The 21,141-nt window shown below is 56.9% G+C and overlaps 8 protein-coding genes across 8 annotated transcripts; 5 read left to right on the top strand and 3 right to left on the bottom strand.

Annotated features, from left to right (window-relative positions):
* Positions 1-126: 126 nt before the first annotated feature.
* On the bottom strand, positions 127-1,288 carry CCM_04790 (Methyltransferase type 12; the record flags this gene model as incomplete). The annotated part of the gene is made up of 2 exons (XM_006669936.1): positions 127-948; positions 1,037-1,288. The coding sequence occupies 2 exons, from the start codon at positions 1,286-1,288 to the stop codon at positions 127-129; spliced, it is 1,074 nt and encodes a 357-aa protein (XP_006669999.1).
* A 725-nt stretch (positions 1,289-2,013) lies between these two features.
* Positions 2,014-5,092, top strand: CCM_04791 (AP-2 adaptor complex subunit alpha, putative; the record flags this gene model as incomplete). The annotated part of the gene is made up of 4 exons (XM_006669937.1): positions 2,014-2,510; positions 2,566-2,900; positions 2,950-4,877; positions 4,928-5,092. 4 exons carry the CDS (start codon positions 2,014-2,016, stop codon positions 5,090-5,092), a joined length of 2,925 nt encoding a protein of 974 aa, XP_006670000.1.
* A 258-nt stretch (positions 5,093-5,350) lies between these two features.
* CCM_04792 (alanine racemase family protein (ISS)) lies at positions 5,351-6,260 on the bottom strand (the record flags this gene model as incomplete). Its single annotated transcript, XM_006669938.1, has 2 exons — positions 5,351-6,031; positions 6,171-6,260. The coding sequence occupies 2 exons, from the start codon at positions 6,258-6,260 to the stop codon at positions 5,351-5,353; spliced, it is 771 nt and encodes a 256-aa protein (XP_006670001.1).
* Positions 6,261-6,633: 373 nt separating this feature from the next.
* Positions 6,634-7,818, top strand: CCM_04793 (uncharacterized protein; the record flags this gene model as incomplete). Its single annotated transcript, XM_006669939.1, has 1 exon — positions 6,634-7,818. The coding sequence occupies one exon, from the start codon at positions 6,634-6,636 to the stop codon at positions 7,816-7,818; it is 1,185 nt and encodes a 394-aa protein (XP_006670002.1).
* A 745-nt stretch (positions 7,819-8,563) lies between these two features.
* CCM_04794 (deacetylase complex subunit Sds3, putative) lies at positions 8,564-10,271 on the top strand (the record flags this gene model as incomplete). Its single annotated transcript, XM_006669940.1, has 2 exons — positions 8,564-8,953; positions 9,015-10,271. The coding sequence occupies 2 exons, from the start codon at positions 8,564-8,566 to the stop codon at positions 10,269-10,271; spliced, it is 1,647 nt and encodes a 548-aa protein (XP_006670003.1).
* Positions 10,272-10,846: 575 nt separating this feature from the next.
* Positions 10,847-11,698, bottom strand: CCM_04795 (methyltransferase; the record flags this gene model as incomplete). The annotated part of the gene is made up of 1 exon (XM_006669941.1): positions 10,847-11,698. One exon carries the CDS (start codon positions 11,696-11,698, stop codon positions 10,847-10,849), a length of 852 nt encoding a protein of 283 aa, XP_006670004.1.
* Positions 11,699-13,123: 1,425 nt separating this feature from the next.
* CCM_04796 (ARS binding protein Abp2, putative) lies at positions 13,124-16,134 on the top strand (the record flags this gene model as incomplete). The annotated part of the gene is made up of 4 exons (XM_006669942.1): positions 13,124-13,173; positions 13,197-13,252; positions 13,745-14,169; positions 14,221-16,134. 4 exons carry the CDS (start codon positions 13,124-13,126, stop codon positions 16,132-16,134), a joined length of 2,445 nt encoding a protein of 814 aa, XP_006670005.1.
* Positions 16,135-17,095: 961 nt separating this feature from the next.
* CCM_04797 (galactose-proton symport, putative) lies at positions 17,096-19,417 on the top strand (the record flags this gene model as incomplete). The annotated part of the gene is made up of 3 exons (XM_006669943.1): positions 17,096-17,199; positions 17,382-17,492; positions 17,557-19,417. 3 exons carry the CDS (start codon positions 17,096-17,098, stop codon positions 19,415-19,417), a joined length of 2,076 nt encoding a protein of 691 aa, XP_006670006.1.
* Between the last annotated feature and the right edge of the window lie 1,724 nt (positions 19,418-21,141).

Below are 21,141 nucleotides of genomic sequence, written 5' to 3' on the forward strand. Positions count from 1 at the left end.
ATAGACAAAGCAGCTACAATTCTAGTCTGCCGTTCACGTATTGATTGCTGATGTTTCACGCCTTGTCTAAATTACTGTCCTGTTTTGAAAATAGTTATAAATACATGTATCTGAGACTTGGGGGTCTTATTTTTGCTCCAGGAGACTCTTTAGGCTAGTCTCGCCAGTTCCTCTGGCCAGGGGCTGAGGCTGGTTCTCGCCCTCTCGCCAGCCGATCATGTAAATGATTCTAAACGTCGCAGGAATCGAGCCGTCTTCATTCCCATGCAGTTCGCGGTAGATGGCGTCGTTGGCCAGCAGGACATCGCGTCCTATGGGTCCCATTTCTCGGCCCAGGATGGCACTGCTCTCACCCATGGCTTGAAGGTCCTGCATGAGCGCAAACGTATCCGGATAGTCGACGATGATGTCATCGACATCCACAGTCAGCATCTTGAATCCGGCCTTTTGCAGCAGGCCACCGACGTCTCTCACGTCCGCCAGCGGGGAGACGTGCGGCGAGATGCCCCCACGGCGCTCCAAGTCTGCCAGCTGGAGCGACGTGCGCAGCTCAAAGAGGCTGTCGCCGCCGAGCATGGCCCCGATGAAGGGGCAGTCGGGCTTCAGAATATTGTTGATCTGCGAGAGGATGCCTGGGAGGTCGTTGATCCAATGCATACTGAGCGAGCTGAGGACGAGATCAAACGACGCTGGCTCAAACGGTAGCGTCTCTTCGTCTTCGAGCACAAGGCGCCTGATGTTGAGCTTCTTATTAAACTCGAGGCCAGCATCGCGGTATAGAAGCGTCTCCGAGGAATCAACCGCAGTCAGATCTGTGATGCGCGTCGACAGGGCCGCGGATTCGGGGGTGGCGGGATCGGGATCCGGGTTGTCGGCCGTGAGGGCGCGTGCAATGTTGCAGCTGTTTGCGCCGAGGTCGAGAACCTTTTCAAAATGCCGATTGATATCCTTGAAGGCACGCATTAGCAAAAAAGAAACCCGAAACCCCCACGGCCCCCCAGCGGGAAAGCAAAGGGCGCAGGCCGGGATGGCATACCAGCAATCGTTCGGCTACGCGCATGGCGACCTCATCCTTGAGGTAATCGGCTTGTCGGCCTTGTTCCGCATTGGCTCCAGCGCGCTCCTTTTGAAGCCATTTCGTCCGCCGGTTGAAGACTTGGAAGCGCGGGGCCGCAGACGAAGCCACGGCATAGGTTCGACGAGCAGCAGGCGGCGCGCAGCAGCGATGCAGAGGGGGTCGAGGGAGCGCCCTCGCCAGGCTATTCAAGTTTCGGCTGCATGCCGACATGACATTACACAGTAGTAGCAAAAATAGACGCCGAGCGCTGCATAGGGCGTGTAAAAAAAGGAGGACTGGAAAGTGGTAAAATGCACGGGCTGGTTGAAGCTGTGCTTGACTTGCGAAAATAGTGGCCCGCTGCATACTAACATTAGTAGGTACGTACCTCCGGCGGCCAGGATTCGCTTGACAGCGCCGCCGCCGTCACCTCCACGACCACCTACCTGCCAGCGCCACTTCTTCAACCTCCTCTCAACCCTCTCAACCACAACCTACCTACGCAGCCTCGGAATCCTTGGCCTCGTCTGCACCGAGCTACCCTCAACGTCTATCTGGCGCTGACTCGAATCCCATAACCTTCTTTTGCAGCAGGCGCCCTTTTCCCCGTCGACAAGACTCGTTACCCCGTGTGGCCCGGCACCACCGCCTCACCCACCCATCGGTCTAGTCGTCGTCTCGCCCCCCCTCCTTACACAAGCGCGCCGCAGGCAAAGCGACGACCAACTTCTTCGCGCCCCGCCTTTGGCATCTTGTCGTGCCTCCCATGTTCTTCCCGGAGCATGCGGTTTTTTGCGACGACCTAACACGAACATTCCAACAGTGCACGAGTCCGGACACGCCTGCGACTTTTCCTGCGAGGCCTGCCCGAGCTACTGATCTCGGAAAGGGGGACGAATAAGAGAACGAGAAACCGTTGCATTGCGCCCACGACCACCGAATAAAAAACGCCCAACATGTCGTCTTCGGGGGGCGGTTTCCTAGGCCGCTCGAGCAATAGCACCGCGAACATGCGCGGCCTGGTCCAGTTCATCGCTGATCTGCGCAATGCCCGCGCCAGAGAGCTCGAGGAGAAGCGCATCAACAAGGAACTCGCCAATATTCGACAAAAGTTTAAAGACGGAAACCTCAATGGCTACCACAAGAAGAAATACGTCTGCAAACTCTTGTACATCTATATCCTGGGCTGGAACGTCGACTTTGGCCACCTCGAAGCCGTCAACCTCATCTCAGCTACCAAGTACTCCGAGAAGCAGATTGGGTATCTGGCTGTTACGCTCTTCCTTCATGAAAAGCACGAGCTCCTTCACCTTGTCGTCAACAGCATTCGCAAGGATCTTTTGGACAGCAATGAGCTCTTCAACTGCCTGGCTCTCCACGCCATTGCCAATGTCGGAGGCCGCGAGATGGGCGAGTCTCTAAGTGCTGACGTCCACCGGCTTTTGATAGCTCCGTGAGTGCCATTGCATTCTCACACCATGCTTCTTTCTATTAATGCTTGCACACAGTACATCCAAGTCGTTCGTAAAAAAGAAGGCAGCCCTTACTCTACTACGTCTGTATCGAAAGAGCCCCGAAATTGTCAGCCCGCAGTGGGCTGATCGTCTGATACACTTGATGGACGACCAAGATCTCGGCGTTGCACTTTCTGTCACCTCATTGGTTATGACAGTGGCACAGGACAGCTTGGATCTGTACAAGGGTGCTTACGCAAAGGCCGCTGCTCGACTCAAGCGCATTGTCATCGATGCCGAGTACACTGCCGATTACTTGTACTACAAGGTTCCCTGCCCGTGGCTCCAAGTAAAGCTCCTGAGGCTCCTTCAGTATTTTGCGCCCTCAGGTTTGTTCAGTATGACTGCCATGCTGTATAGTCACTAACCAGATACTAGATGATACGCATGTCCGCAATATGCTACGAGAGGCCCTGCAAAAGATTCTGAGCCTGGCAACAGAAGGCAGCAAGAATGTGCAGCAGAATAATGCGCAAAATGCGGTTCTCTTCGAGGCCATCAACCTCATCATTCATCTCGATACCGAGCACGAGCTCATGGATCAAATCTCCACTCGTCTGGGTCGTTTCATTCAAAGCCGCGAAACCAATGTTCGCTACCTCGGCCTTGAGGCTATGACGCACTTGGCCGCGCGCACTCGAACACTTTCTCCGATTAAACAGCACCAAAGCATCATTCTTGGATCACTAAAGGATCGTGACATCAGCGTTCGGCGCAAGGGACTGGATCTTCTCTACAGCATGTGTGATTCTACAAATGCTAGAATCATCGTCGGAGAGCTGTTGCATCACCTTCAAAATGCCGACTACGCCATACGTGAAGAAATGGTATTGAAGATTGCTATTTTGACAGAAAAGTACGCTACCGATGTCCAGTGGTACGTCGACATCTCCCTCAGGCTGATTGCCATGGCTGGTGATCATGTTAGCGACGAAGTCTGGCAGCGCGTCACGCAAATCGTTTCCAACAACGAGGAGCTCCAAATATATGCTGCCCAAAACGCCCTGCAACACATCAAGTCGGACCATTGCCATGAAACACTTGTCAAGATTGCAGCATATATCCTCGGCGAATTCGGCCACCTAGTCGCGGACCAGCCGCGATGCAGCCCCATTGAGCAGTTTATGGCTCTGCAAAACAAGCTGGCTACGTCGTCACCCAGCACACGTGCCATGATTCTCTCGTGCTTTATCAAATTTGTCAACTTATTCCCGGAGATTAAGCCTCAACTCGTCCAGGTTTTTCAAATCCACAGCTACACCTTGGACTCGGAAATGCAGCAAAGAGCCTGCGAATACCTCACCCTTGCTACACTCCCCACCGATGACCTGTTGAGAACAGTCTGCGACGAGATGCCTCCTTTCCCCGAGAGAGAGTCGGCCCTGTTGTCTCGACTACACCAAAAGCACGCGAATACTAGCGATAGACGGACATGGGTTGTTGGAGGCAAGGATGCCAATGCGGATAATACGGAATTGAGCATGGCCAAGCCTGGTCTCAAACGTTCCTTCAGCTCTGGAAATGCACTCAATGGAAAGAACGGAGGACATTCGCATGGAGCAAATGATCTGGCGGGCCTGGACATGAGCTCACCTGCTGAGCCGGCCAAAGCACCGAACCTGGCTAGCGCCGCACATTTGTCGCCTGGCTGGGAAAAGGGCTACAATCGCCTCTTGCTTCGATCGGAAGGTGTGCTATATGAGGATGGCCAGCTGCAAATCGGCATCCGATCCGAATACCGCGGTCAAATGGCTTGCATCATTGCGTACTTCAAGAACAAAAATCCCGGCGAAATCGCTTCATTTACGACTACTTTGGACTTGGACCGAAGCGAAAAGGCCAATCTGACGTGGGATGTAAAAGACTTGCCAGACAGCAGTCTCGTCCATGGCGGGCAGTCGCAACAAGTCATCATGTTTGAGGCGCAAAAGACATTCTCAAAAAGCCCGACAATCCGAGTCAGTTACTTGGCGGGGTCTTTGCAGGCTGTTACGCTCAAACTTCCCATTGCCATACACAAGTTCATGGATCCTGCGGAACTATCAGGAGAGGACTTTTTCAAGCGATGGAAGCAAATTAGCGCGGGCGAAAGAGAAGCGCAGAGTATTTTCGGTGTACACGCCAAGGCCAAGAATAGGGAGATTACAGAGACCTTTGTTAGGAGGTCTGTAGAGGGGTTCCGATGGCGCTTGCTTGATATGCTCGATCCCAACCCTAAGAACATTGTTGGTGCCAGTGTGCTCCATACGACGCAAGGCGGCAAGTTTGGCTGTCTCATGAGACTGGAACCAAACTACGCAAGTCAAGTACGTCTTACTCGCCTTAGGAACATTACTTGTGCTAACGCTTGACGCAGATGATTCGACTAACAATTCGTGCAACCGATGATTCGGTGCCGGCAGTACTGCTCAAGCTCATGCAAGACCATCTCAGCATGGGTGTTTCCGCAGGACCCGACCTCCCTGAACCCCCTACGAGACAAGACATATCCGATGCATTTGGGAGTGTGATGGTGTCATGATTGGGAGGAAGCATTGATACGGGTGTGTGCGTGACTCTAGTGTCGGGGCAAATACCCGGATGACTGGCATTTGTTTGTATAGGCTCGTGGGAACAATCTGGCGTTTGGCGGGTTGCAATTGAAAGTTGACAAGCTTGAAAAAGAATGAAGAAGAAATTATTCAGTAGGCTTTGCCTGGGATGAATCAAGGGGACTGAAGACAGTGTGGAAAAGGGGAGACACGAGTGCGTAATTAAAATGATATGCCGCCGGAGCTATTTATACACGGATCTTGGCCTCGGCTCTATCTGGTCGCTGACCGAAAATTGTGCTGCCCACTCGGACCTCGCCGCTGCCCTCGGCGATGGCTCCTTCAAAGTCGTCACTCATGCCCATGCTCAGCTCCAGGCTCTCGGGCCCGCGGCCGAGGGCCTGGGCGACGAGACGGCGCTGCTCCTTGAGGGCGACAAAGTCGTCATTCTTGTTCTCGGGCGTGGTGGCCTTGCTGCGGGCAATGGCGCCAATAGTCATGAGGCCGATGAGCTCGAGGCTGGGGCAACGCTCATGAATCTCGCGACACAGGGCCACGGTCTCGTCGCCGGGGGCGCAGCCCGACTTGGCCTCCTCGCCGGACGTGTTGACCTGGACGTGGACGGCGAGGCGCGGCACGGCGGGGTCGGCGTCGCGGAGGGCGGCGCGGGCGGCGTGCAGCAGGCCGGCCTTTTTCGCCGTGTCGACGCTGGACACGCAGACGAGGTTGGGGACGCGGGCGAGCGCCTTGCAGTGGCCCGACTGCAAGCCCCCGATGAAGTGCCACCGGACCGTCGGCGGCAGCAGCGCCGCCTTTTGCGTCAGCTCCTGGGCGTAGTTCTCGCCAAAGTACAAGTGATGGGCGGGCGCCTGGTGCAGGGCGAGGATGTCGTTGGCGGGCTTGAGCTTGGAGACGGCAACGAGGCGGACCTGGGGGATTTTGCAATGTTTTAGTATAGAAGCATGGAATGAGGAGGGAGAAATTTTTGCCAAGAGGATTTTAAGTGGTCTGCCCACGGCTACCTGCAGGGAGAGAGAGAGAGAGAGAGATGGAGAGGGTTACACGTACATTGCGTCCGGGGTTGAGGGCCGCGATGCGCTGCTGGACCGAGGAGAGCTGTGAGACGAGCGTGGCCGCTCTGGCGGGATCTATGCGCATTTCTTGGCTGTCTTGACTCATTTCTTAGTGGACATGGAAGATCCAAGGGTCAAATGAGGAGTGGTGAGTTTTGTAAAGGAATGAGTCGGACATGGAAAAACATGCAAAGGGCGTATGTATTACGAGCAAAAATGTCATAGTGGTCGTCCACAAGCGTGGGTCGGGTCGTTGGCTCATCCATTTTTTGGTGGCGGCAGTGGCCAGACGGCCGCCAGACAGCGCTGAACTCGCCCGCGAGCATCGGCACAATATCGGGCCTCGCTACAAACACCAGCGTCGTCGTGACTGCCAGACCGCTAGTTGAGATTGCCTCGAAATCGTCGACTTGAACCTTGACGGCCATCTGAACTAGTGTGGAGGGGGCCAAGCCGACATGGCCTCAGACCCCAAGCTGCGCCGCCGCGCCAGCAGCGCGGCCACACGCAGCGGCCACGCCCGCGGGGCCTCGCGGCAGATGAGCAAGCCCAAGTCGATACACACCGCCGACGAGTTTGTGCAGGACTTTCTGGGCCCGTCCTTTGACGCGGCCGCCTTTCTCAACGCCAAGCTGCCGCCGCTGGCGCCTGGGCCCAGGGCACCCGCCTCCTCGCCGGCCGGGACGGTGCCGCTGGCGGACCTCGCGCAGCAGGCCAACGCGCTGCTCTCGCAGCTCAACGCGCAGACGACGCGCATGTCGTCGACGCTGACGCAACTAACCGACGACATCCTGCGCAGCGGGGGCCGCCTGGCGTACCAGGTGGAGCTGCTGCACGGCGAGACGCGCAGCCTGACTGAGACGCTGCACGAGACGCTGCGGGAGGACATTGCCAAGTTCGTGCCGGAGGGTGCGCGAGGGAAGCAGGGCGAGGGCGAGATCAAGTCGCCGGGGGGAGAAGATGGCGAGGACACGGTCACGGAGAACAGCACACGGGGCGAGCCTTCTGTGCAGGCCACGACAGAGGCAGACAGCACTAGCAATGAGCCAACATACGTGCAGCAACTACGGACGCTGACATTGGTGCGGTCACGCATTGAGGAAGTGGTCAAGACGTTTGGCGATGCCATGGACTTTGGCTTCCCCCCGTCGGAAACCTCCGTCACCTCGTCCTTCCTCTCCGTGTCCGCGCCGGAGCCGGGCTCCGCGCAGCAGAGCTCGGAAGAACGAGGCCAGCAGAAGCTCCAGGAGCTGCGCGAGGAAATCAGCAGCCTGCTGCAGCCGGCCAAGGAGAGCGGCGGCGGCGGCGGCTCCGTGGACGATTCCGTCGCCGGCATCGAGCGGGCGGCCAACCGGATCGAGGAGCTCAAGGCGCTGACGGGCGTGTGGAAGGGCACGGCCGAGGAAAAGGGCCGTGGCCGCTTCATCGAGAGCCTGGCCAAAATGGTCGAGGACAGGCACAAGGAGCTCATGCGGGAGCTGGAGCAGCAGCAGCGCGGCGCGGCGTCTCCGGTCAAGAAGACGGCCGAGGGCGGCGCGAGACGGACGGGATCGCCCGCGATCGGGGAGGAGACGAGGCCGGTGCAACCGCCGGGGGGATTTGGGCTCATCAGCCAGCTGCAAAAATTACGGAGCGGACTGTAAACATGACCAGACTTTATAATGATGAATGAGACAGCGATACCGAAGCTGGTAGTGGCGTATTGTGTAAACTACCTTGTGACTGCGTTTTGACCCGACATGCATATTGTATGCATGAATACAAATTGAACAACACAGTCTATCTCAAAAAATTCAAGAGTCCCAAGGCAGCTGCTCTCTTTGCATCCAATTCCATCAAATAATGTACAGTGTGTCCGGATAGTGTGTCTATCTATCATTACTGTGCGGGTCTTTCCACCAATACCCGACAGCCAATCAGATCTACTGCTCGAAATACAAAGCGACCCACGCGGGCGGTGAGATGGCCCAATACGGCCATTAGTACAACTCTAGCCAGGGCCCATGAGCGAGCGGCTGGGGCAGAAAGGCTGTCGCACAACACCAAGATCGCCTCATTCGCCTACTGCTACTCCTCACCTCACTGTTGACCAAGTTGACCGCGTTGTCTGTCGAGTTCCTTGGAGTGCCAGCTTTCCTGCTCTTGTTTTTTTAATTCTCCTCTTGTCCGTCATCGTGGCAAGCCCGCAGGCCTTGTCCCGCAAAAGCCTGGTCTAACCCGTCACCACCACTAGCTGGCAAGCCGCCGACAAGTTTTAGTGGCCTCGCGATCATTTCGTCAAAGGTTTTTTTTTTAACTTTCCCTCGCGCTATTCATATACATATATATACCGCCAATACCCCTTCTCACACCACGCCCAACAACTCGACATAACCCACCACATTCAGAATGGCTACGACCGACGCTGCCGTGGCCTCTGCCCCCGGCGGCACGCCCGCTGCGTCCCAATCGAAGCGTGACCGCAAGCGACAGGCTCTCCAGGACCGCCTCACCGTCATGAGCGAAAAATTTCAGCGCGAACAGGACCCGACGTATCGCGACCAGCTACAAAAGGTTCAATTTGAAATCAACCTCGTGCAGCGGTTCGACCCATATGCGGAGAACCCGCTCGACGCGGCTGATGAACTGCGCAAAGAACACAAACAGGTCCTCGGCCCCATGGCCAACTCGGACAATGCGCGAAGCATGATTGACATGGCTGGTATTCGATTCCCTGAGTTTATGGACGACCTTGAGGATCTTGTGGAAATTCGCGACTTTCAGTTGGCGCAGTCAAAGGTATGCCGCACACTCTCGGGGAGGCATCAAACAAAACGCCCAGGCTAACAATGGTTACCAGAATGAATACGACCGCAAAGTGCAAGAATATAAGAACACACATACCTACAAGGTCGAAACGGCTAAACGCGAGCACCGAGCTCTCTCAAGGACCCTCCGCGACCGACTTGTAAATACCCTCACGCAGAAGAAGAACCGACTCAACCGTGAAAAGGAAGTGCTCGAAATCAATGACTCCAACGCCCTCCTCCTCAACCCAAACCAGTTCAGCCTGACGAACCCCGGCTCGCCCGGCGGTGCCCACGGCAAGCGGGCCACCCGCCTGCGCAAGGACGTCGACGACCTGACGCTGTTTCCTGATAGCAAGAAGCGCAAACGCAACCTCGAGGACGACGCCTCGGCGCCCGCACGCCGCGGCATGGATCCCAGCAGCACGACGCCGCTGTGGCAGTCGGAAAAGGCCCGCGCATTGGCCAAGCTAAACGGCCCCGTCTACAGTATCGACAAGCTCTTTACGGACAAGGAGCTCTCGATGCACTACAACACGGCGGCCATTGCCGCCCACCAGTACGTTCTGCGCAACCGCGCCAACGGCAACGCGTCGCTGCCCGACGACGACAGCGACTCGGGCCACGCCAACGGCGATGGTGGCGACGACGACGAGTCGACGCCGTCGGCCGCGCCCGCCATGGAGCGCAACGTCTCCCACGCGACTAGAAGCACGCGGGGCGGAGGCGCTGCGGCAGCGGCCTCGGCGGCGGCGGCCGCGCAAAACTTTCTCGACGACAAGATCCTGGGCCTCGAGGGCATCGTCAACTTTGATCTGCCGGGCAACCTGGACCTGATCCACGCGCAGGAGCCGCCCAAGATGCCGCCGCCGGTCCCGCAGCAGTACCTCAAGCCGTACCCGCGCTCGGCGGACCAAAACTTTCCCGTGTCGCTCTCGCAGGACGACATCGCCGCGGACCTGACCATCATGGGCTTCTTCAAGCAGTACGACCAGACGCACCACCGTCCCGGCGCGCACCTGGACGCGCCTACCGGCATGCGGAGAGTGCTCGAGACAGTCGCCACGCCGTACCACCGCGGCAAGTATGTCGGCCTCACCGCCGCGCCCCGCGACGATCCCGAGGCCATCAGCGAGAGTCTCGGCCTCACGAGCAGTCTGCGCGACCAGCCCAGCCCCCCGGGTCCTTCGGGCGCCGCGTCCTCCTTGGCTGCCGCGGCGGTCCCCATGAGCAGGCAGAGCAGCGGCGGCACGGCCATGAGCCGCCAGGCCACGGGAGGCAGCGGACGAGGCAAGGGCCGACGCGGTTAGGATTCTGACGGGAGCATGTTTTTTCTTTTGGGTTTTTGTTTATACTACGAGACTTGAATTTGATCTCCCACGTTTCTTGGCCTCATCCATAAGTATGGCGGGCGTTGATGATTTTGGGGTTTGGCGGAGCGGGCGGCGATGGCGAATGATGGCTGCTGTAATTCCGCGCGACTGCGGTTTGTTTGTACTTGTCATTTCTCTCATGTAGATGTTTATAGCAGAGGTTCTGGTCGTACTGGATATCCTTGTTTTCTACCTTGTTGTTGGTCTGAGTGGGATGACGGGCCGGGTTGAAGTCCCCTGTATCGACGTGCAGTTGATGGGCGATAGGGCAGCGAGATGGACACCAAGGCAACACAGACCCTAGGTATGAGAATGAGCTGGAGTTTTGGAGTTGATTTACATTGCAAGCTTTTATTTTCAGAGTAATTACTTGGTTCACACTGCGAGTTGCACAATATAGCATGATTATTTCTAACAATGTTCAATTGATCGACTAAACCAAGGCTCCTCCCATGCTGCTACTACTATATCGAGCGTACAAGCTACAAACGCGGACCACGAGCACCCGGCCCCTACGGTCCAAACACGAGCGCGCGGACCTCGATGCTCTCACGGCCCTCGGCGTCGACGCGGGTCCTAGGGTCCGCAAACGCCGTGTGCGGTGCGCGACCGGCAATGGTCGACCCGGGCTTGAGCGACTCGCTATCGAAGCACTCGAGCAGGAGGCGCTCGCTGCCAGTCATGCCGCTGAGGTAGTACCAGCGCTGGGCGGGGTTGTACCTGACGGCGGCGGTCTCGCCGGTGTAGCCGTTGCTGTAGCGGTGCTCGACGGGGACGACGTCTGCGTCGTCGACGGAGCGGGCCGAGGCAAACGCGAGCGGGTTGCTCTCGACGGGCGCGGGGTTGAGCGGGCGCCACACGTTGACGAGGCGGTACCGGCCGCGCAGCAGCGCGGCGGCCTCGTCGCCGTCGCCAAAGTAGCGGCGCACCCGCTGCGCGACCGACTTGGCCGTCTGGTCAATGTGCACGCGGTTGACGGGCCCGCGGCTGGCGCCGGCGGCGGACCGCCGGATCGTGTGGTCAAAGAGGAAGACGCGCTGCGCGCCCGGGATCTGCGCGAGCAGCAGCTGCTCGACCTCGGGGTAGTAGTGGGCGGCGATGGAGGCGTCCGAGGCAAAGGCCGTTTCGGCGGATGGCGGCACGTCTTGGATCACCTGGAAGGCGTCCCGGTCGAGCGAGAAGTCGGCCTCGCGGCCGCGGATGTCGTGGATTGTGGTGGCTTGCACCACGTCTGAGTAGTTGCGCTCGGGCAGCGGCGGCGCTGGGTCGATGTTGTTGTAGGGGAGCGAGTTGTCGGCCGGCGGCTGGTAGTAGTTGAGGTTGGCGGAGACGTCGCCCCGGGGAATGGCGACTGCGGCGGCCATTGTGTGGTGAGGGTAGAAGTTTGTTCTTTTTCTTTTTAGCTTGAAGGAACAATGCCGTGTTGATGGATGAACTCCGGTATACGAAGTTTGTATTTGTGTATAGGAACAATGATCGTTCCGTGTGATGTTGGCTGTATAAGTGGTGAGGCACACGCCGGGTACTTGGACGATGACGATAATTTTTTTTTTCGTTTTTGGTCTTAAACCGGGGTTGCAATTGAATTGCACTAAAGCAGTAGCTTGCTTCCATGTGGCGGCGGCTTGGGATATTTGATAGATTTCCCGAGGGAATGCCCATCGCCAGCGGAATGGTGTGATTTCTAATCAATCGCTTTCAAATCAAGCCTACTAATGTAGGTCAGGTTGACGCCATTTCTTACCGCCGGGGGACTTTACGGACCCGCGGGCTGCGATGCAGCACCACTCTGATCATTACTCATCCAGTTGATGCTTTCGTAATTTGACTGTTGTTTTCGCCAATTAAACGGCCGAAATTTTGACCATGTCCGAGTTTGACACGGCGCAAAGGGCGTGGTTTACAGGATCACGCCACTTGGCCGGGGCCCGGCGTCAAGTGCGCATGTCACCATCTTCGGGGACTAAAAAAAAGGGGAGGGACAATTGAATGAAGATTGTTCAGTCGCTTCTATATTTGAAATCATGTGCACAAAGGAGCGAGAGCCGACAGAGCTGCCCATGTCCTATTGCCGCCGATGGTGAGAGATAAGCTGTTCCAGATCCACCAGCGTAGTAACCACAGCCGACGCCTCTCCCGCAAAATGGATATATGGTCGTGAAGGGACATGATGCTGAAATTGAGCTGGGCCAGCGGTATAGGGAGGTTGGATGGTGTAGTCTAAGAGGGTGGTTTCCTATGCAGGATGGATGCAGGCTGTATGTGTATGCAGGATCGGCTGAGGGCATGCGCGGGACTACATGGTATTATCAACGATGAGGAAGGAGGGGTGGAAGAGCATCAAGTTGCCAAAACAATACTCGGTCGATCTGAAATCTGGCTGCGGAAGGTGCACCAGCTAATTAACTAACAATTAACAATCAGGCTGAGCATACACAGAGCATATTTCCGTAGCGACTGTTAGTCAGCGCACTAGAGAATGGGCAAATTTGACTATTTTATGCCGTCTGGCGACAACCCGAGCCGATGGTGCGAAGCCGGGGCTGTAGCCTGGAAAATCCATCAAATGTAGTTAATGAGTTGTTGTATATTTTTTTTTCTCTTGTTGGTTTGGCATGCTGAATCCCACGAGATGGTTTCCAAGTCGCCGTCTTGCTTGTTTTGCCGTCCCATCGTGATCGAGGCGGAATACATAGAATACATAGCCGTGCAGCACGCGCCGAGGCAACACGAACAGAGGCTAATTAGCACACGGAACACGGAACCCCGCAGCAAAGGCAGATGCGGCAATGTCATCCGAGAACCGAGAGTTGATTGCCTTTTTGAGCCTGCTTTTCAGGTGTGTAGATGTGATTTTTCCAGCTTCACCTCTGCGCCCCTTGGCATTCGCGTATTTCGCAGCCAAGAAATCAGTCAGTGTACGTACCGAACCGGTCGGCCCCCCTCCCTCCCCCTCCCTCCCCCCTGTGCTGTGGCGGGCCACGCCCAACTCCTTTCTTGCTCTACCTACCTACGAATGATGGTGGCCACATAGCCGCTAACAAAAAAAAAACTGCCGACTTCAACCATCAGCCCAGCGAACCCCCTCGGTACCGCCGGTCTGAAGAGCGCCACTACTCTTCACGCCAACTATTCCCGCGAAACTAATCCTCAACGCCTGCTAGTCTTAGTTTCCGCTATTCATCATCGACCTGCCATCGCCGAACCCTGTCTCTCTGTTCCAACGCGGCGGCTGTCTATGCAGCTGTTTGCATTTCTGTACCGCATTTTTCGGGACACCGACCCAGCCGACTCAACGCCAAGCACAGCTAGGTAGCCACAGCGCGTTTGAGTTTGCACTGTTGCTTCGTCCTGTTGCCCTCATCCTGTTACCCCCCCAAGTGGCCACAACCTGGCTCTTTGATGGACAGCCGGCCGCAACCTCGTCGCGATTGAGCGCAAACCCGTGCCCACGACGCCCGGCGCCTGCCTGCCTGCCAGGATGGCTCTGCTCAATGGCCACGGGTCCGGCCCTGCCCCTGGCCGCGCCGCGCTGCCAGACCGCAATGTCGCTGCCGAGACAATCGAGGATGCCTACGTCGCATTCATCTTTCACTGCAACCCCGCGCTGCCCGCAGACTGCGACACCGTGACGTTGCGCGAAGCCTTTCGCAACCCGCCTCGCAGCGGCGGCAAGATCTTTGAACCCTTTACCATTTACGAGCTCGTCCGCAGGTTTTACAGCAAGGAGATCAAGACTTGGACCGAACTGACCGTCAAGCTCGGCGTCGAGCCCCCTGATCCCGCCAAGGAGGAGAGCGTTCAGAAGATTGCGCAGTATGGTGTCCGCCTCAAGGTACGTAAGCCCGACTACTGCATCTAAAGTCTGGCACTAACGGCTATACAGAAATGGCTACATTCTATGCATGTAAAAGCCTTCTTTGAGTACCTCATGGATATGCCGAATGACTATTGGGTAAATATTCCCGTGGACCCCAACCCCGTGGCCACGCCTGTCCGGGATGGCATCGCCGTCGAGGACGACATGGCCCTCAGGGCACTCCTACCTCACATACGACCCAAGAGGGGCCGCAAGAGACCGGACAACGACAATGCCAGCAATGGCCCCAACCAGCGCCAGCGCACATCACCAGCCCCCGCTGTCGACGAGTATGCGCCCCAGTCAGCCTGGCCCCATGGCGCCGACCCGCGATCGACGCCCATGGACGCTGCGCCCATGAGTGCAGTGGGCGGATGGCCACCCCATGAAACCATGCAGACGCCGTTGACGCGCTGGCCCGCTTCGGCCGTCACACCCTCTGTACGGGACGCTTTCTGGGCTGACGAGCCTCGTTCTGCCGTGACGCCGAGCAAGGCGAACGGCCCTCACCAGCGCCGCGGAGCAAAGAATGTCTCGTCAGCGTGGAAGCTGGGTGGCGAGGACATGCCCAAGAAAACAAGAGGACGGCCGCCGATCCACCGCACACCAATTGATACCCCGTCAACGGCTGGCACTGCGTGGCCGCATACACCGAATGCATTGCAGTCTCAGGACAAGCCTGATTTGGATGGCCACATGGGAGGTCAACTATCGCGAAACAGCTCTATGAGCGCTACACCACCAGTCACGATGCAGGACATGTCCCAGCCCAATATGACTTTTAACCATCCTCAACAACCCCAGTATTCCTCACATTCTCTCCCACAGAACCAACAAGACGGCTCCCGGTCCGCTCCGTCTTATCCTTCACATTCCATTCCGCAGAGCCAGCAAGACGGCTCCCGACCAGCTCCATATCCTCCGCATTCCATTCCAGAGAACCAACAAGATGGCCATCGACCAGCTCCTTATTCTTCGCATTCCATTCCACAAAACCAACAAGATGGCTCCCGGCCAGCTCGTCCAAGCATTTCTCTGCAAGTTCCACAGCGACCCAGTGGCTCGGTGCGTCTAGCAACACCGCCCCCGCCGCAACCGCAAGTACAGCACCCGCAGGCAATGCCTGCCCAGGAGCAGTCGTACAAAGAACCATTGCCCATATACGACAACATGCACGCGCCGCCTCCCGGGCAGCCTTTTGCTGTGGAAAAGGACGGGGACAAGTATAAAAAATGGGAACCCATTAACGCGTCAGAAAACGTGGGCATCGCACTGGGCGAAACTCCGGGCAACAGCATTCCAGAATACTTTTTCGAAACAATGTCGGATCGCACCAACATTGATGGGGTCATGGCCTACTTTGTGCGTATGACGTATGAGTCCCAGTGGTACGACGAGGACGGCAAGTCGACGCAGTGCTCGTCCATGGAAGAAGCGACGGCCATTATCAACGCGACGCTCGAAAACATGTACAAGACGGCGGCATCGTCGCAGGCGTTTCTGATTAACCTGGCGGCGCTGGCGGGGGCGCGGATGCTCATGACCAACCTGACGCGGTGCACGCGCCAGGGGGAAAAGGACGGCCACACGACGTACAAGTGCGAATGGGAATACCAGTTTGGGCACCTGCACGGCTACTTCAACATGGCGGCCTCGGTGCCGTTTAGCATGTGGCGGCTGAAGCCGAGCGCGCGTGGCGGCGGCGGCGGCGGCGAGGGCAGTCACGGGAACGGGGCGGACGGGGCCGGGCGTGACGAGGATGGGCCGAACACGTCGGACCCGCAGCTGCAGGCAGAGCACTGGCAGAACAAGTACAAAGCGCTTCTGGACGAGGCGGACAAGAAGGATCGGGAGCTGTTTGATCTGCGCAATAAGGTGATTGACTCGCTCAAGACGCAGCGTGCCACGATGCCGCCGTGTAACGGGGACAAGAAGATGTAATGGACATGTCATTATTGTACGGAAGGCTACTTTGGCGTTGGCCAAGTATGAGATTAATTAGGGCCTGTATTTGTTGTATTTGTATTACTATAGGTATTGTAGGTATTGTACTCCCTTGATTCTGTTGGTTGGGAATTTACCGGCGTCAGTCAAATTTCTATAAATAACGCTAAGCGATATATGAGTTGGGCAAACAAACTAAAATAGATCAAGTTAAAGCACGAAATGAACGGCTGAGACATGTTTGCTTCCAAGCACATAGGTAGTCGATAGCGTGTGGCTGGCAGACTGCGGGCGCAGAGTGCCCAGGGTCTGGAGAGGGGATGAGTTAATTCTACCTAGATGAATAGGGACACTTCCAATTACTAATTGAACGATGTACGGGATAATTCTCCATTGGTTCTCGAGGGCGAGTTTGTGGTAACTAATAAGTGCTTCTGACGGCAAGTCCGGCGCTATGCAATTAATCCCCGCGCGGCACTGAGAAGAGAATGGTGGTCGCCCGAGCTGGAAAATCATGGGGCATCCTGAAGTATGTAAGTCGGTCCCTTCAGCCCGGCCACCACTGGCTCCCAAAAACGCCGCTGGAATAGTGCCGCATTGTCTATTGTCTTGCGTTGCGGGGGAATTACTAGCTGGGCTTGGCTGGGCCTTGCTCTCAGCCGCCACATTTTCATGGCGTTGACCGGATCCAATTGTCTCTTTTTGCTGATCATGGGCGTTTCCTTTATTTTCTCTCTTCTTCCCAATTTTTTTTCCCATTACACTCTCTCAGCATCATCGCCGTCGCCCGTCCCCCCGTCCATGTCGCTACGTCGCCGTCCTGCGCCGCTGCTTCGATACCACCGCCCATCACAGTCACACGACCCCCTCCAATTGGCCTTTTTGCCTTGGATGCAGCGCCCGTCGCACCGCAAAAGGGTTGCCCTGCTGGCCTAATCGATAGGAACCCCCCCGTGGAATGTCCCACCTTGCACGCGACGCTTTCCCAGGCACACGCTGCGATACGGTCAGAGGCATTGCCGCGCCGCCTGTGGAAGCGCTGGATATCGAACAAGTGACAATGTGCGTTATCATTCGTCCAATGAAAAACTCTTTTTCCGGCCTAAGCCGCATCTCGCGCTACCGTCAACCGTTGACGTTGCGCCAAGTCCCCAGCACCGTTGCAATTACTCCCCGAACTTTGGGTAACTACTTTTACCCCGCACAGAACTTGTTGCTGATGATCCAAACTCTTTTCTTAGCAGCTCAACCTCGCACCGTCGCCATGCCTCGTCGTCGCCCTCGGCCGAGCCAGAAGCCGGCTACTCGAAATCCGACCCGCCGCCTATACGCTTGAATGCCAACGTTGAAGCCAAGTACGTCGACAAGAGGGCCCCCCTACGACGTTGGACCACCACCCAAACTGACGAATGCCTCTAGGATCAGGAATCCCCTCGTCGGCGTCCCGCGCCACACCCTCCTCCGCGATGTCGACGACTTTTGCCGCGCGCGTGGCCTCGAGCAGCACCGGGCCGTCCTCCGCAAGGGCGCCCTCGTCGCGCAGGACCCCACGGGCTACGAGGACATTACGGGCGACGAGACGCTCACGGCCGCCGAGGTCGACGCGCTGCGCAACGAGGTCCTGCACAAGTGGCGCGTCCCGCGCGTGCTGCTCCTCACCATTGTCACGTGCTCCATCGGCGCCGCCGTGCAGGGCTGGGACCAGACGGGCTCCAACGGCGCCAACCTGCACCTGCCGCGCGCCCTGGGCATCGGCAGCACCTCCACCACGGACCAGCTGCTCGTCGGGCTCGTCAACTCGGCGCCGTACATTGGCACCGCCCTGCTCGGGTGCTGGCTGTCGGACCCGCTCAACGACGCCGTCGGCCGCCGCGGCACCATCTTCTTCGCCGCCAACTTTTGCCTCTGGCCTGTTCTCGCCAGCGCCTTTTGCCGCACCTGGCCCCAGCTCGTCGCCTGCCGCCTGCTGCTCGGCATCGGCATGGGCACAAAGGCCTCGACCGTGCCCATCTTTGCCGCCGAGAACTCGCCCGCCCCGATCCGCGGCGCCCTCGTCATGAGCTGGCAGCTGTGGACCGCCTTTGGCATCTTCCTCGGCACCTGCGCCAACCTCGTCGGCGAGCGCATCGGCCGCGATGCCTGGCGCTACCAGCTCGGCGCCGCCTTTATCCCCGCCGTGCCGCTCGCCCTCCTCATCTACCTGTGCCCCGAGTCGCCCCGCTGGTACATCAAGAAGAACCGCTACGCAGACGCTATGCGCTCGCTGCTGCGTCTCCGCAACGACCCTATCCAGGCCGCCCGCGACCTCTACTACATCCACGTCCAGCTGCAGGTCGAACGCCACGTCATTGGCAACACGCACTATGTGAAGCGCTTCGTCGAGCTGTTTTCGATCCCCCGCGTGCGGCGCGCCACCCTGGCCGCCTTCACGACGATGCTGGCCCAACAGATGTGCGGCATCAACATCATCGCCTTTTACTCCTCGTCCGTCTTTGAGCGCGCTGGGGCGTCCAACTTCCAGGCCCTCCTCGCCACCTGGGGCTTTGGCCTCATCAACTTCCTTTTCGCCTTTCCCGCCCTCTGGACGATTGACACGTTTGGCCGGCGCTCGCTGCTGCTCTTTACGTTTCCGCAAATGTCGTGGACGCTGCTGGCGGCGGGCCTGTGCAACCTGATTCCCGGCGAAAAGGGCGCGCACCTCGGCCTGGTCGCGCTCTTTGTGTACCTGTTTGCCGCGTTTTACTCGCCCGGGGAAGGGCCCGTGCCGTACACGTACAGCGCAGAGGTGTTCCCGCTGTCGCACCGCGAGGTGGGCATGGCGTTTTCCGTGGCCACGTGCCTGTTTTGGGCGGCGGTGCTGTCGATTACGCTGCCGGTGATGCTGGGGTCGATGGGCGTCATGGGGGTGTTTGGCTTCTACGCGGGGCTCAACCTGGTGGCGCTCGTCATGATCTTTCTCTGGGTGCCGGAGACGAAGCAGCGGACGCTCGAGGAGCTCGACTACATCTTTGCGGTGCCGACGAGCGTCTTTATGCGCTACCAGGTGACCAAGACGCTGCCCTGGTGGTACCACCGCTACCTGCGGCGGGACAAGAGCGCCGTCCTGGAGCCGCTGTACCAGCTGGACCTCGAGGATCACCACGATGCCGACGACGACGCCGACGATGGCTTTGAGAACGACAAGGCAAGGGTGGAGCTGAAGGAAATGGTTGGCTTTACAAAGGGAATCGATCCGCGGAACGGAGAAGACTCTTCCCTGTCGGATGTTATGATTCATTGATTCGTGTTTGCAGCATTTTGGGATTTGGATGTGGCGTTGGATTGATGACGCGACGTACATTGTGGTTTCTGGGATTGAGTGCTTGATTTGAGCATGGCGCTTGCGATTTGGAACGATACCCTCTATTTGTTGATAATGTATATATGGCAAGGTACATTTTTGTTGTCTGTATTGTACTGTACATTTTTGTTGTCTGTTGCTGTATGTACTGTTTAGGAGCGCCATTGTGTCACAGCTACATGAAGACGATGTGATTATGCGAAGATTACATCAGCAGACTTGCCAAACCGTATTGCTTTTGCTAATATCGCCATTGTTGTACACTGTTTGTTTGCAGACTCGAAACGACAGCTGCCAATGTTGGTGGGCGAGTGATCGATGCACGGATTTGGTGGTGGAGCTGTACACTGGGGTGCGTCGTAACGTAATGTGGTTCTTGGTGGGCATGCAGAGTCTTGTCTTTGACGTCGATATGGAGATTGTCGGTGGAGGGAGCCTGTTTTTTTCTACGGTGATACCGGCCAAGTCGTGGGCATGGGTTAAGAGCGATGCAGGAGAATTTTCTTTTGAGGGGTTGTTGGAGCCGACCCCGGGATCTTCTGCCCATGCATGTTTTACCAAGTGTGTATTCCGTAGCCTTCTACGAATAAACCTTGGGCCCAGAGCCTCGTCTAAGTTGAGGTGCATACATAGGTATGCATACTTGCCAACCAGCTTCCCAGCCTGATCTGGCGCGCATAGACCATTTTCTGGGGAATTCCCGGAATTTCTGGCACACAAAAGTCCCAGTGGAAGTTGTAGATAACTACCGAGACTCGCCTTGATGGGGAGGACCGCAGGGAGCAAAATTTGTTTCAGCGCCTCAACTTCAATCAAGCATTTTCAATATTGACGACCACGTCATAACCTTTGTGATTTTCAACCTTGCACTTCTGCGAACCACAAAGGTCGTTCAGTGGGTAGTAGATGACGCATTGGCTTGTTTCGCGAAGTACGAGTCGGGGAATGTGCCCCGACTTGTAGCACAGAGCACCAAGGGTGACGATGACTTTGGATCTGTGCGCTGTCGGCCGCTGATCCTGATCGAGGCCAAGCCTGGATCCAAGAATAAAAACTTGGACAGAAAAGAGAAAGCAAAAAAGGATTGGGGGGATACGAGGTGCCTGGGAGGGGGGATATTGGCTGCCATGCCGTCGACCGGTGAGGCTCCAGAATAACTAGAGGCTGAGCAAGTTGTTCCAATGCAAGGCAGGTCCATAGCCGATTTTGCGTGGTTCGCCTATTTATATCCTAGTGTGGACATTAATTAAATGATTCACCGGTGGATTGCTGCGAGGGTTGCCATGTCGTTGATCCGTGCCAATAGGTGATAGGAAATAATAACTACCTATAAATTAGTTACCTGCTAGTATTAGTACGGATAATTTGTACATGTGTACAGATTACGTGGACCGGATTGACAACTGGGGTTCGCAGCTCAGGCTCTTTGGCTCTGAAAACGCAATCAGGCTCCACTGCAAAAATAGCTACCACCTACTACAGCGGTCAGTCAGGCTATGAGAGGACGCAACGGCTTTCCAGGTGCAGCCAGCCAGCCCGTTGTGGCGCTACTAAGGAACGGGGCCCTGGCGGGTGGATTCCAGTGGGGAGTACAAAAGACTGCCGCTTTTTGACTTTCTGCATGAACCTGCCCCCCCCCAAGACGCTAAATGGGCCGATCTCCA

This window comes from Cordyceps militaris (genome assembly GCF_000225605.1).
Source record: "Cordyceps militaris CM01 unplaced genomic scaffold CCM_S00003, whole genome shotgun sequence".
NCBI lineage: Eukaryota > Fungi > Ascomycota > Sordariomycetes > Hypocreales > Cordycipitaceae > Cordyceps > Cordyceps militaris.